Source organism: Chlorocebus sabaeus, chromosome 25, assembly GCF_047675955.1.
Source record: "Chlorocebus sabaeus isolate Y175 chromosome 25, mChlSab1.0.hap1, whole genome shotgun sequence".
In the NCBI taxonomy this organism is placed as follows: Eukaryota; Metazoa; Chordata; class Mammalia; order Primates; family Cercopithecidae; genus Chlorocebus; species Chlorocebus sabaeus.
In genome coordinates this window covers 3,517,600-3,532,932 of record NC_132928.1, presented here as the reverse complement: position 1 = coordinate 3,532,932, position 15,333 = coordinate 3,517,600, and the positions used below count along the sequence as shown (strand labels likewise).

The following is a 15,333-nucleotide window of genomic DNA, read 5'->3' as shown; positions in this document are numbered from 1 at the left end:
GAGATGAGGAGTAGGTCATTCTGATACGCATTTCAGAGCAGGACCAATAGACTGGCTATGGGTGTGAAAGAAAAGGAGGCTCAAGGAGGCTCTGTACTTTTTGGTTTGAGCAGTTGAGTAAATGATAGTGCTATTTACTGGACAAGACTGAGGGAAAGGACAGTTTTAGACAGACGGTGTGAATCCAAAGCCTCAAGATAAATGATCCATATTTTTCTTTTTTTTTGAGAGAGAGTCTTCCTGTCACCTAGACTGTAGTGGCACAATCTCTGCTCACTGCAACCTCCACCTCCTGGGGTTCAAGCAATTCTCTACCTCAGTCTCTCAAGTAGCTGGGAATACAGATGTGAGCCACCACGCCTGGCTAATTTTAGTATTTTTAGCAGAGATAGTGTTTCGCCATATTGGCCAAGGTGGTCTCCAACTCCTGACCTCAAAAAAAAAAAAAAAAAAAGTCCTTTCCATTCTACTTTTCTACTTATAAACAAATCTAAATTCGTGGCCATAAGTACTCTATTCTAGGGAAAATATTTTAACTTAAAAGCTTTTGCTCCCATCCCCCCCATTTCTTAACTGCAAATGTTGAGGTCATTATTAGCCCAAGAATTCTATTGTTTTTTTTTTTTTGAGATGGAGTCTCACTCTGTCACCCAGGCTGAAGTGCAGTGGCAAAATCTCAGCTCACTGCAACCTCCACCTCCCGAATTCAAGCAATCCTCCCACTTCAGTCTCCTAAGTAGCTAGGATTACAGGCGTGTGCCACCATGACGGCTATTTTTTATTTTTAATAGAGACAGGGTTTCTCCATGTTAGCCAGGTTGGTCTCAAACTCCTGATCTCAAGTGATCCACCCACCTCAGCCTCCCAAAGTGCTGGGATTACAGACGTGAGCCACTGTGCTGGGCCTGAGTTCTAGTAAAACCAATTCAGGACTGACCCCTAGGGTCCAGTGAGAATCCCTTCTTGCTCTGGCAGCTCTCCTCTCCCATTATCTAGACTCTACAGTTCACCTCTCTCCTTAGCTATAGTTTTTGCCAATCTTGGGGCTCCAAAGTCCCTCTTTCTTTCCCCTCTCCTGGTGCTACTTCCCTGTGCAAAGCAGTGCTTCCAGAGATCATAAGCCCCATGAGGGCAGGAACAGCGCTTGTGTTATCCACTGCTGCATTCCCAGCACCCCTGAATTGTGCTGAGCACAGAGTTGGCACTCAAATATTCATTCAGTGAGAAAACTTCCTGAAGCCACTAGGAGGGTAACCAGTCACCTCTCCAGGTGCTTAAGTACTTGAACCTACTAGAAAGAATTTGTGGCCTAACTTCATTGAGATAAATATTATTATGCCCATTTCACAAATGGACAGCTGAGTTAGTTCAAATAATCTAAGATCATAACTACTCTACTAAAATGGTCTGACCCTTGGTTAGAAATATTTTTTAAAGCCAAGAAGTAGGAGCTATTGAAAAATCCAGCATACAAAGAGAACATTACCCATGTTATTTAACATTTATTGAAGATATGATGGATTTAACTAATGCAGAACAGCCTTCCTGGATAAAACCAACAATAAATATTTTGGTTTCCTGAAAACAAAACAAAAAACAAGCAAAATAACTCATCTTGGCTTGAATTATAGGAAATTCTTTGCTGGCAGCTCGGCCCAAGCTGATTGCATATGTGCTTTTAGGATAGGACTAGAGATTGCATGTGTTCTGCACAGCAACCAGGGACACTTAACATTCATGAAGTAATAATGAAACGGGAGGCCTGGTTTGTTTGTTTCTCCTAGGTCTCTTCCTCACTTAAGTGACTTTGGACAAATCCATTTCTTTCCTCATATCTGATTTCCATGTATCTGTTTCGGGATAATGTTTATGACTAAGATGCTTTGTGAGATCTTCAGATTACAAATCGTTACTGCCCTTCATTTATGAAATTTTCCTCCTTCACTACCCTAGGGCATATTTGCATGACCCTTCTATTGAAAACCTTCACACACAGTTGTGAAGCGTCAATACCATCTAGGGACGGTTCAGAGGTTCCAAAGCCAATCAACTGACAAGTCATGAGGATAACTTGGGCCATGAAAAGTCCGTTTCCTACACTACTGAGAATTGGAAAACAGGTAGATGTACTAATTCCCAAACCATGTTTGGCTTCTTTCTGCTGTTTTCAGCCTCTTCTAAACTATGCAGAAGCTGCGGACATTTGACGATCTATATTCGGCAATTCCTTTCCAAAGCAATCCTACCGAAAACAGATCACACGGTCCCACAGGCGGGCAGGACAAGCCACCGGGCCCTGGTGCAGGAGCTGCTCGCTCCACACATTGTTTAGAGGCCGAGGCGACACAGCCATCTTGCGTCGGGGGCCCGGGCCCAGGAGGAGAGCGAGCCCCGTCCTCTGATCCTGGAGGCCGACACCGGCAAGGCTGCCCTGCACGCAGGCGGCCGGCCCAGGAGTCTGAGCGGATCAAGTTGTCTGCGGCGGACTCGGGCCGGCCCCGCAGGACCCGGCCGCACTTGGCCCAGGGCGCAGGCGGGAAGGAGGCCGTCGGTCCGCCCCTCCCGCTGCCGCAGCGACCCCGTCCGACAGCGGGCACGGGACGCTGGATTCCTATTTGCCAGATTCCTGCTGGGGAGCGATTTCCAATGGGGCGCGGCGACCCGGCCGACCGCGTTCTCCTCCCCCACTGCCGCCCGGGTCTCCTCCGAGGCGCGCGCCAGGGCCTGCGCGGGGGCGGCCCCTCCTTCCCCTCCCCCGCCGCGACCCGAGACGCCCGCAGGCCGGGCGTTCACCCGCCGCGCCTCCGCCCGCCTTCCCCTCCCCCTACTTCCCTCCGGGCGCCCCAAACCCGGGCCTCGGGGGTTCGACGCCGTGCGCACACAGAGCGGGATGAGAGTGCAGGGCCGGGGGCGGGGGCTGGCCGGGGGCGGGCGGCAGTCTCGGCGGGAGCCGGCGGCCCCTCAGCGTGTCTTTTGTGTTTGTACACACACGGCGCGCGGCGGCCTGGAGGAGGGAGCGGGCGGCGCGCGGGGGAGGGGCGAGCGCGCGCCAGCAAACGGGCGCGCGGGGGGAGGGGAGGGGGCGGGGCGCGAGAGTTGCTGTGGGGGCGGGGCCGAGCCTTCCCTCCATTGTGTGTGATTGGCTGGCGCGCGGCGCGGGGGCGGGGCGGCGTGTGTTGGGGGATAGCCTCGGTGTCAGCCATCTTTCAATTGTGTTCGCAGCCGCCGCCGCGCCGCCGTCGCTCTCTAACGCCAGCGCCGCCTCTCGCTCGCCGAGCTCCAGCCGAAGGAGAAGGGGGGTAAGTTTCCCCGTCTGCCCGCTTCCCCGGAACCGAGCCCCGCTTGTCGTCAGCCCCGAGCCGGGCCCTGGCCTTGCCGGGAGGGGACCCGTAGCCCCTCCGGCTTAGCCCACAAACTTTTTGGCCCAGAAATGGAGGTAAGGAGCGAGTTTCCCTCTTCCCTCTGACGGCGGCGGCTCCCCAGTCTCTCGCCGCCTCAGCCCAACAGCAGCAACCGCCGCGGCGCCGAGCCTGCTCTCCCTCCTCCTCCCCGCGCCCCTGGCTCCTCTTTCTTCGGTGAAATCCCGCCCGCCGCCCCTTCCCAGGACCCCAAACCTTCACCACGACCCGCGCGGGCCTCTTAACTACCGCCCCCGGGCCCCAGCCCCCAGTTTTCGAGCGGGAAAGGGGTGGAAATCGCCGCCGCTTCGCACCCTGGGGTAACTCGCTTTTTGCTGCCTCCCCACAGTTGTTGCTAAGCTTCACCATCTTGTCTCTCTTCTCTGGTCACCGACCATATTTTTTCCCCCGTTTCTCTCTTCCCCATTTCAAAAAAGCAAGAATTTTTAAAAGAGGGACATTTTTTTCCCTTTTTTGGAGAAGCGGAAACTTGATGCATTTGAAATGCAAAAAAACTTTTGCATTTTGGAGGGCGGCACGTGGCAGGGGATGGGGTATTTTCGAGCGATTTGGTGTTTTGTCTCTTTGGAACGGAATCCGATACGTTTTGCGATTGTTTCCATTTTGTTATGGTCTGGGAGGCGAGTTGGTTCCTGCTTGAGGCGCTGGGAGCGAGGTGGGCAGGTTAGGGGACCCTGTGCAGAGGGACCCGGAGGAGGCAAAACCAAAAGTTTATGTGGTGCTTGGGGTGGACCGGTCGGCGGATGTCGTGCGTTAATTAAAGCCTGGGTGCGGGGCACTTCATTTCACTGCGAAGCCTGTGAAGACTGGAGGAGGACGGGGCTTTGTAGAATGCTCGCTGGTGGTAGCTGTTGTTCCTCTCTTGTTTTTTCGAGACGCCTTTTTGTCAACATAACTGTAACGATGCAAAACCAAGAATATTTTCAGATATTTACAGCAATCCATCAACAGCCAGACGAAGGGGGGTCAGCCAAAGTCGGGGGGGGAGGAAGACCTTTTTTTGCTGTAATTTGGCTAGACCTTCCAGTGGTTTGTGGCTTCGTTCTTTTGACTTGTTTGTGGATGGAATGTTTACAGACATTTCTAATTTCTACTTTAATTAAATAAATTGGATCAAAGGCTGTTCGAGGTCTTTTTGTTTTGCCGTTTGTCGCTCAGAATTGGCATTTTGAGAGGTGATTGATATTAATTGCTAACAATTTTCTAGTACTCTAGTTTGTTTCAAGAAGATTTTGGGTAGACGTAATCTGCACCCTTTCAAATTATATAACAATACGAACATTTTTTTTATATTGATCATAATTTCCAGATATGGGGAGGGGGTGATCGTGGCAGGAAAAGTTGTGTGTTTAGTAGTTGCATATGGTGATTTTTGATTTTTCCATGCTGGTAGGTAAGTAAGGAGGTCTCTGTACCATGGCTCGTACAAAGCAGACTGCCCGCAAATCGACCGGTGGTAAAGCACCCAGGAAGCAACTGGCTACAAAAGCCGCTCGCAAGAGTGCGCCCTCTACTGGAGGGGTGAAGAAACCTCATCGTTACAGGTATTAAAAAACAGGGAAAAAATGGGACAAAGTCTCTCTGGTATGTATCCATATAATTTAACAAAAAGATGGATAACAGGAAAAGTTTTTGCTTTAGAGAGACTTTTTTTTATCATTTGAACACTTTACTACTTAAATATATGTACTGTATGATTATTTATATATAACGTTTAGTATTGGGTTTTATTGAAAACGTTTAACTTTGAAGCCATAAACTGACCTACAGGTCTAAGGAGACCTAGTATATCACTGATAATGTTAATGGGATATGTTGACATTTTAGTTAACTATTAGTAATTCTTTAAAAATAGTTACGTGTTGTTTTCTTGAATACACTTTTGAGGATATCTTTCCTAGCTTTTGGCAAAATAATAATTTAATCGAAATTGGGTGTTTTATAAAGTTCCTACCCCCTCGTTTACTTGATTAGCTTATTTCCTTCTGTATTGGCTTTTTTGATTGTGAACTAGCTGAGCCACTGTGTTGTTAAGGGCATCTGCCATTAGAGGGCAGAAGTTGCCCAGACGTAGCCTCCGCAGACACTACGATTAACTTAAAATAAAAGCTCATGCAGTGGAAGAAATAAGTCAGAATAAGAGGTAAATTTCTTGCTGACAATTAGTTTTTAAAAAAAAAACTTTTCCACGTGGAAGGAACACTGCACAATCGGGTGTATTCAAATTTAATAATTCATGAGGGATGAATGGTAGTCAGAGGTATTCTGGGGAATAGAACTTAAATGCCACAAGTATATTTTTAAATAAAGTTCATTGGGTTGTGTTGGTCATCTTTAAGGGCTCTTAAGATAATAGAGGGTGTAGGGAAGGAGAGTGGTGCTAAATTGAGAGGAGCCAACTTCTTTTTTAGCCTGACAGCTAATACCTTCCCAAGGTTTATATACATGAATAACTTTTTAAAATGAAAACAAATAGGACTTTGATAAACTTCTTGCTAAGAATGCATTTTTAATTTCATGCTTTTTGCTTTAAAGGTATTGTTACTCGATTTGAATGTTCACATCTTAAGTTGATCAGTGAAATTTGATACTGAAGCTGAAGAATTGTTGGGTGGTTTATTTTTTGAAAAATTACTGCATTTCATTAAAGCTGCCCACTTACCTTTTTGTGCTATTTATATTTTTGGTAACAGTTTCTTTATTGTTAATTTTTTAAAGGCCTGGTACTGTGGCACTCCGTGAAATTAGACGTTATCAGAAGTCCACTGAACTTCTGATTCGCAAACTTCCCTTCCAGCGTCTGGTGCGAGAAATTGCTCAGGATTTTAAAACAGATCTGCGCTTCCAGAGCGCAGCTATTGGTGCTTTGCAGGTAAAATGGTGGGTGGGGACAACTCAAGAGAGTTTGTATTCCTGTTGTGTACCAAGAACAGTTCCAAATTGTTGCATATGCTTATATCATTTAATCACAAGCCCATCAGGTAGTTGATATCATTACTTCACTGTTGAGACTTCAGAAAGGTTGAATTGCTCAAGGTCATACACATAGAAAACGACAAAACCATAATTTGAACCCATTTGACTCCACGGCTTAGTGCACATTCCATTATACCATTTAAAATTTTGAAACATTGCACTAAAAACAATAAAGAAAATCCTCTGGTTTGGTTTATGGATGCTGCAGGACATTAAGAAGAGGTTGAGATTAGAGGTCTGTATTTGTAGTAACAATTTCAAACAACAGTGCCTAGAATAAAAGAAATCTGTCTTCAGGTGGTGAAGAAACATATAGGTAGAGAGAGCTAGGATGGGAATAGGCAGTATTAAAGAATTATGCATTAAGATGTAAAAGGATCAGTGAATGGAGGATAGGATTGGATTGGCAAGTTGGGAGGAATAGTGCTTAAAGGTGATACTGGACATGTAAAGGGGCCGGGATTTGCCGTGTGGTTTCCTAAAGGGGATTAGGGATTGCCACTTAAATGTGGAGCATATTGAATTTAATCTTCATCTCTAGCATGTCAGGACTTAGAGAAATACTGTTCTAGAGATATTTGTTGTTTAAGACAAGACCAAAACTTGAAATTCCTACAGGATACTTGATAAACTTATGTAGACATCATTAACATCAATCGCTTAAGTAACCTATTTTATATTGTGTAGTTGTATTCTTTAGATGCAAGTATTCCAGAATACAGTAAAACTACCACCTCCATCAGAAGTGTGCAGTTGGGGGTTGTTAAAAATGCTGATTGCTAAGCACCATTGCAGACCTGAATCAAACTCCGGGGGGGTGGGGGAGGAGGCATCCAGAATCTTAAGTACACCCCATTGGAGGATTTTCAAGGCTGCTGTTGCTGTGCCGGGCTTTTGCTTTATATGTGAGAGAGATATGATAGGTGGATTCCACCCTGAAGTGTAATTGGTCGAGCTGTTTCTATGGTTAGTCTAAACTTCAGTTGATTGGTGAATTCCAGGAGTAGGCATCCATTAAATTCTCAGTTGCTGAAATTTCAGCTACTAAAATCTTCCATGCTTTTACTTAAAACTTTATTTTCTGTTTTAATAGCCGATTATCTTCAGTTCTCATTTATTACTAAATACAGAAACGTTACTAAGATTCGTAAGCATTGGTACAAAGCTGCCAGTATTTTCTAGTTAGAACTGTGCTTAAAGAACACAGTACCATACTTGAAAAGTGTAGCATTTTTTAGCTTCAATGTCAATAATACAGCCTTTTAAATTGAATTTACTAAACAATCTGGGTAAAAGACTCATCTTTTTAAAATTATTCACATATAAACTTCCATTGTTACTATTGCATATTTGTCATTAAGTGTGGTTGTATTGATTTTAAGCAAAATGTTCACCTCTTCTGTTCACAGTTCTCTTAGTGTTAGCTCTTTATGCAAGCTCCGCCTCCCGGGTTCAAGTCATTCTCCTGCCTCAGCCTCCCGAGTAGCTGGGACTACAGGCGCTTGCGACCACGCCTGGCTAATTTTTTGTATTTTTAGTAGAGACGGGTTTCCCCATGTTAGCCAGGATGGTCTCGATCTCCTGACCTCATGATCCGCCTGCCTCCCAAAGTGCTGGGATTACAGGCGTGAACCACCGCGCCCAGCCTCTGTTTGCTTTTTTATGCATATATTTTAGTTATCTTAAAGATACAGAGGGTGGGCCAGGCACTGTGACTCACAGCTGTAATCCCAACACTTTGGGAGGCTGAGGTGGGTGGATCACCTGAGGTCAGGTGTTCAGACCAGCCTGGCCAACATGGTGAAACCCTTCTCTACTAAAAATACAAAAAATTAACTGAGTGTGGTGTTGGGCACCTGTAATCCCAGCTACTAGGGAGGCTGAATCACTTGAACCCGGAAAGCGGAGGTAGCAGTGAGCTGAGATGGCGTCGTTGCACTACAGCCTGGGCAACAAGCGAAACTCTGTCTCAAAAAAAAAAAAAAGATTGGGAGAATTCGTTAATGGAATAGGGTGACAGAAGATCACAATTGAAGTAGAAATCCAAAGGTGCTTTGGTTTTGGCCTTAGAATTACACACTTTACAACTAAAGGATAGGAGGTAGTCCAGTGAGAGAATGGTAGAGGAGAAGTTAGTCTCAGTTTGCCATAGATAATCAATAATGGACTTACTTAAAATAATAGTCTTTGCCTTTAATATCTGAGAACTTGAACCCAAATATCCTTATGTTAAGTGGACAGTGTTGCTTTGAAATGGTAAAAAGCCAGACTTTGAATATACTCAAAATGTTGTAAACTAATATTTTCTTGTAGTTTTTTTTTCTTTGCCATTAACTCAAAATTAATTCTTTAAGTCAGAAATTAGTGTGGCAGTCTTTAATTCCCATTACAGCCTTAATGTTTTAAGGGACTTTGGGTTATTTGTAATAGAATTGGAAATGTATGGGTCGTGGTCAGATCCTCTGTAGGAGTTGAATCTTCTCTCAGAGCTGACCAGGCACAACCTTTATAAACTAGTAGCCAAGTTCTAAGACAGCAGTGGGAGCCCCAGCTACCACATGCCACATCTGATTAGTTCTAATTGATCACTCTAGAAGGCTACCAGAATCATGGTACCTGGTGGTTTGCCCACATAGTAGCTTGTACCGCTTTCCACAATAGCATTATAGGTTTCTGTAATCCCGAGGTGCCAGGTTAAGCAAAATTAAACTGTTTTCTTTCCTGATACAATAGCTGATGTGCGTTGTGAGCCCCTAAGGAGGCTACAATATGCCATTTTTTCCAGGATTTCTATCCACTTCTAGAATATCTTAAGAACGAATCTCTGAATATTAAGGACTTTTGCTTTTAATACCTGTAGAATAGGTAAGATGCGAGGGACTAATTGCATAGAATAGAAACATTTTTTAAAAGTAGCAAATAATGAAAATCTACTTGAGGACAAGGCATTTTGAGTATAAAATGAGATTTCTATGAAGTAACTTAAGGGCACCAAAAAATGGCTGATAATGCAAGGTCAGTGTGAGTGCCAAGGAACTAGGAGTTCAGCGTTGCCTGCACTGGCAACAGGAGCAAGAGACGAGTATACGATTTTCTCCTTCATAGAATAGTCTTGAGCTGGGCCTTAAAGGGTAGATAAGTAAAGACTTAGTTGCTAATGACAAATGCTGGAGAAACACATGTGAAAATAGTTCAATTTGAATGAAAGAAACTTGTAGAAGAGTAGTGATAGTGCTAAAAAGGATGAAGCTGTAAATGTGAATGTACTTTTTTTTTGGAGACAGTCTCACTCTGTCACCTAGGCTGGAGTGCAGTGGCGCAGTCTTGGCTTACTGCAGCCTCCGCCTCCTGGGTTCAAGCAATTCTCCTGTCTCAGCCTCCCGAGTAGCTGGGACTACAGGCAAATGCCACCACGCCCGGCTACTTTTTGTATTTTTAGTAGAGACAAGGTTTCTCCATGTTGGTCAGTCTGGTCTCAAAACTGACCTCAGGTGATCTGCCCGCCTCGGCCTCCCAAAGTGCTGGGATTACAGGCGTGAGCCACCGGGGCGCCCGGCCTGGAAATTTTTGTTAGAATAAAAATAACAACTATAAGACTCTTTTCTCCCTTAATATATGTTGAGCAGAGAAATAACTTTTCCTTATAGAGAAGGAGAGTCAACTAACCTATCATTTCATGTTCCAAATCCAAAACTGTTAGATTTATGGTTATTTTTTTAAATGGTAATTTCTGCATTTCAGAATGAGTAAGCAGACCAGGCATGGCGGATCACCTGAAGTTAGGAGTTCAAGACCAGCCTGGCCAACGTGGTGAAACCCCGTCTCTACTAAAAATACAAAATTAGCTGGACGTGATGGTGCATGCCTGTAATCTCAGCTACTTGGGAGGCTGAGGCAGGAGAATTGCCTGAGCCCAGGAGGTGGAGGTGGCAGTGAGCCAAGATTATACCACTGCACTCCAGCCAGGGCTACAGAGCAAGACTCAAATCTTTAAAAAAAAAAAAAAAAAAAAAAAAAAGGCAGATGTTTTGACTTAGACTAAAAGATTCTTCAGCTTTTCAGACAGCTATAAGTATACTAACAATTTGAGTTATGAGTTAATTCTAAGTGGAAATGCCCCTTTTTTCCTCTTCACGAGCTAAGTATCAATGATTCATACACTGTCGTTTTTGAGTGGTAGTAGGAATAAGATAACTTGAAAGGATCTTACAGTCAAATGGGGAAAAACAGATTGATATTAGTACTAGAAGGCAACAAATGCTGTTAATTTTGGGGTACATAGAGGAAGGTACTTGGTAGAGGACAGGGACATGTCTCCTGGGCATAGATCAAAGTGTATAAATAAGGAACTGCCAGGCTGGGCGCGGTGGCTCATTCCTGTAATCCCAGCACTTTGGGAGGCTGAGGTGGGTGGATCACAAGGTCAGCAGATTGAGACCATCCTAGCTAACACAGTGAAACCCCGTCTTTACTAAAAACAAAAAAAAATTAGCTGGGCGTGGTGGCGGGTCCCTGTAGTCCCAGCTACTCGGGAGGCTAAGGCAGGAGAGAATGGCGTGAATCCGGGAGGTGGAGCTTGCAGTGAGCCGACATCTGGTCACTGCACTCCAGCCTGGGCGACAAAGGGAGACTAAATGGAATGAATGAATGAATAAACAAAAACTGCCAGGCAAGGTGGCTCACGCCTGTAATCCTGGCACTTTGGGAGGCCAAGGTGGGTGGATCACGAGTTCGAGACCAGCCTGACCAATGTGGTGAAACCCTTTCTCTACTAAAAGTACAAAAAACTAGCCGGCCATGGTGGTGCTTCCCTGTAGTCCCAGCTACTCGGGAGACTGAGGCAGGAGAATCACTTGAATCCGGGAGGCAGAGGTTGCAGTGAACTGAGATCACGCCACTGTACTCCAGCCTGGGCAACAGAGCAAGACTCCATCTCAAAAAGAAATACGGAACTAACTTATGATAAGTTTTGGAATCAAAAGTACTCTCATGATAAAACGGGTATAAAAGGGAAGGTAGATGAGAAGCATGTGATAAAAACCAGTTCACCATATTATACTACTGGATAAGGCAGAGGTTTACATACTGTGTAAATGGGATTCAGAGTGAGACTAGGCTGGGATGGAGTATTTGGATTGAACATGATTCTGCTTATAAAAATGAGAGTGTTAAATTGGATTTCTTGCTTTATTTGTGATGTTTCAGTTTATTAGAAATCATGTTACCATTAGAAAAAGTGAAGTTTCCTAGTAACGAAGTAATTAGACTTGTGTAACTTCATAAAAGACTTAAGCTTTTGTTTTTTTTAATCTGCTTTTGAGCTTTATCTCACAGGTTTTAAAATGTAAGCATTTGGTAAAATTGTCAACATTTTGCCCAGTCGTTTTTTTTAAAGGGTTCAAAAACCTTTTTGTTTTAATTCATATAGTTGGGTCTTAACTATTGGAAATAACACCATCAATAAGTTTTTCTTCTTTCCTTTTGCAGGAGGCAAGTGAGGCCTATCTGGTTGGCCTTTTTGAAGACACCAACCTGTGTGCTATCCATGCCAAACGTGTAACAATTATGCCAAAAGACATCCAGCTAGCACGCCGCATACGTGGAGAACGTGCTTAAGAATCCGCTATGATGGGAAACATTTCATTCTCAAAAAAAAAAAAAAAAAAAAAAAAAAAATTCTCTTCTTCCTGTTATTGGTAGTTCTGAACGTTAGATATTTTTTTTTCCATGGGGTCAAAAGGTACCTAAGTATATGATTGCGAGTGGAAAAATAGGGGACAGAAATCAGGTATTGGCAGTTTTTCCATTTTCATTTGTGTGTGAATTTTTAATATAAATGCAGAGGCGTAAAGCATTAATGCAAGTTAAAATGTTTCAGTGAACAAGTTTCAGCGGTTCAACTTTATAATAATTATAAATAAACCTGTTAAATTTTTCTGGACAATGCCAGCATTTGGATTTTTTTAAAACAAGTAAATTTCTTATTGACGGCAACTAAATGGTGTTTGTAGCATTTTTATCATACAGTAGATTCCATCCATTCACTATACTTTTCTAACTGAGTTGTCCTACATGCAAGTACATGTTTTTAATGTTGTCTGTCTTCTGTGCTGTTCCTGTAAGTTTGCTATTAAAATACATTAAACTATACCTGCTTTTGGTCTTTATTATCAACCTTGCCCTACAATTACATTCAAAATAATTTCAATATTAAATGCTATTAAAGTCACATATATCTGAGACAAGACTTACTGAGAGGTGAGCAAAGTATAGACTTGGTGGCAAAAGGAAACTGGCTTTATTTCTGATTTTTAGAAGCTTGCCACTACCCAGTGGTCTTAACTCTTTGGATATGTTGTCTTCTGAACCAGTAATTCGCAAGGTAATCAACAGGATCACCTGGAAATAGTGGAATCTGTAAGCAGATTCAACTTTCATGAATGTTTAATAACGAAGTGTGTAACAGTCTTTAGCTCAAAAATTAATGCATTCAAGATCGGGCCATTTTAAGTTGCTCTGTATTAACCCTGAACTTAAGCATTAGTAATCCTTAGCCCTGTTTTATTTAGTATTGGTACGATTAATGTGAAATGAGGATAATTAAACCTTCTAAGACTTTAAACACATCCCATTAGTTGTAACATTTGAGTGTTTGAAACTGCCTTAGAAAGTGATATGAAATGTTAGTAACTATGCCAAGAATAGACTAATTTCAATAAGATACAACATTGGGCTTGCCTTCTTACTCCCCGCCCCCCCTTTTTTTCATCCTGAGATGGAGTCTCGCTCTGTCTCCCAGGCTGGAGTGCAGTGGCGGGTTCTCAGCTCACTGCAAGCTCCGCCTGCCGGGTTCACGCCATTCTCCTGCCTCAGCCTCCCGAGTAGCTGGGACTACAGGCGCCCACCACCTCGCCCGGCTAGTTTTTTGTATTTTTTTTAGTAGAGACGGGGTTTCACCGTGTTAGCCAGGATGGTCTCGATCTTCTGACCTCGTGATCCGCCCGTCTCGGCCTCCCGAAGTGCTGGGATTACAGGCTTGAGCCACCGCGCCCGGCACGGCTAAAAATGTTTTAAGAGCAGTAAGGGCCAGGGGCGGTGGCTCAAGCCTGTAATCCCAGCACTTCGGGAGGCCGAGACGGGCGGATCACGAGGTCAGAAGATCGAGACCATCCTGGCTAACACGGTGAAACCCCGTCTCTACTAAAAAAATACAAAAAACTAGCCGGGCGAGGTGGTGGGCGCCTGTAGTCCCAGCTACTCGGGAGGCTGAGGCAGGAGAATGGCGTGAACCCGGGAGGCGGAGCTTGCAGTGAGCTGAGATACAGCCACTGCACTCCAGCCTGGGCGACAGAGCGAGACTCCGTCTCAAAAAAAAAAAAAAAACATTTTTAGTCGTAACTTAATCTTTTTGACTGTAGGTGACTACAAAATTATTTAATGGGAGAATTAATTATTTTAAGAGTCTGATTTTATTAGCATGCATCCTAGTTTTCAGTGTGATCTTTTGCATATACTTGTACAGGGAAGTACTGGTAACACTTGGTACTTCCTAAATATAAGTTACTAAAAGCCAATTGTAGTTGAATGTTCTCTGTTCAGTTTTTCAGTGCAAAGGACCAAATGGCCTTTTCATGAAAAACACTTCAGAAGAAACAGGTGTCTCCAGTAAGGGAGAAAGTTATGTTACCTGCTGGAATCTGATAAAGACCAGTTATTTACAAGTAGACGATATGGTTGGTTGAGTTCTTGGAATCCTAAAATCTCAAAAAGTCTTAGTGCTCTAAAAGTCCTTTTTTTAAATTGCCCCACGAAGTGGTTGTTAACAATCCCTTGTTTAAACAAAATTTCAATTTGTTTAAACAAGTAGTACTATGTGCTCACTGTCCAGGTGTAAAGTTGAACATTATAAAATGAGCCAGATAGAAAAAAGCACAGATAAACTTGGCACTCAGTGTATGTACACAGATGCCTGATCAATTTATTAAATTTGTCTCATACAATGCTATGTTAATATTGGGCATGTATTCTTATATATTCCTATGAAGTAGGTAACTTTTTACTATTTACAAATGAGGCGGCGGAATTTGGGAAGACATTTTTAATTTACTAGGACCTGACTAATATGCATAGTAGTTCTGAGCTCAGGGCTATCCTTTGACAGGTGTAAGTGGATCTGCCAGCTCTTTAATCCCTGGGTTAATGCTCAGTAACTGTTAGGCTGATAATCCTCTTTCCTATGATGCTTCAGAGCTGCTATATGACAATCCCACCCAGAAAAAAAAAAACCTAGAGTGAATTGGAATTTGGCCCAAAATGTATGGAGACTAGCTAGAATCACCACTTTGTTTCAACTTTTCAATAGCAAAGTAAATAGCCAATAAACACCTTTTAAGATTCCAGAAAAGTTCACTAAAGTAAGTTAACAGATGAAAAACCCCAGAAAATTATATTTTAAGATTAAAAGAATTTCAGGTAAGGCCGGGTGCGGTGGCTCACACCTATAATCCCAGCACTTTGGGAGGCCGAGACGGGCGGATTACGAGGTCCGGAGATCGAGACCAGCCTGGCTAACAGGGTGAAACCCCGTCTCTACTAAAAAAATACAAAAAATTAGCTGGGCGAGGTGGCGGGCGCCTGTAGTCCCAGCTACTCGGGAGGCTGAGGCAGGAGAATGGCGTAGACCTGGGAGGCGGAGCTTGCAGTGAGCTGAGATCCGGCCACTGCACTCCAGCTTGGGCAACAGAGCAAGACTCCATCTCAAAAAAAATAATAATAATAATTTCAGGTAAATGTCTTAGGAAAATCGGGAATACTATGACTGGAAGAATCTTTAGGAATTTGAAAACATCCTCTTAAGCAAATGGGGGGAATCTCAGCTATTATATTACAAGTAGGTGAGTAAGTGCTTGAACAATACCCAAGCTCTTGTCCTTTTTGA

The 15,333-nt window shown here is 43.6% G+C and overlaps 1 protein-coding gene and 1 long non-coding RNA gene across 2 annotated transcripts; both read left to right on the top strand.

Moving 5' to 3' along the window:
• Positions 1-3,167: 3,167 nt before the first annotated feature.
• H3-3A (H3.3 histone A) lies at positions 3,168-12,545 on the top strand. The gene is made up of 4 exons (XM_007990155.3): positions 3,168-3,299; positions 4,813-4,963; positions 6,138-6,291; positions 11,883-12,545. Exons 2-4 carry the CDS (start codon positions 4,836-4,838, stop codon positions 12,009-12,011), a joined length of 411 nt encoding a protein of 136 aa, XP_007988346.2. The 5' UTR covers positions 3,168-3,299; positions 4,813-4,835; the 3' UTR covers positions 12,012-12,545.
• Positions 6,298-11,364, top strand: LOC140710227 (uncharacterized). Its single transcript, XR_012091166.1, has 2 exons — positions 6,298-7,812; positions 10,965-11,364. It is a non-coding gene; the product is annotated as an uncharacterized lncRNA (long non-coding RNA).
• Positions 12,546-15,333: the final 2,788 nt, after the last annotated feature.

Coding starts and splice junctions, on each gene's coding strand:
- H3-3A (XM_007990155.3), top strand. CDS start 4,836: ATGGCTCGTACAAAGCAGACTGCCCGCAAATCGACCGGTGGTAAAGCA. Junction 4,964..6,137: donor AAGAAACCTCATCGTTACAG/GTATTAAAAAAC, acceptor AATTTTTTAAAG/GCCTGGTACTGTGGCACTCC. Junction 6,292..11,882: donor CAGCTATTGGTGCTTTGCAG/GTAAAATGGTGG, acceptor TTCCTTTTGCAG/GAGGCAAGTGAGGCCTATCT.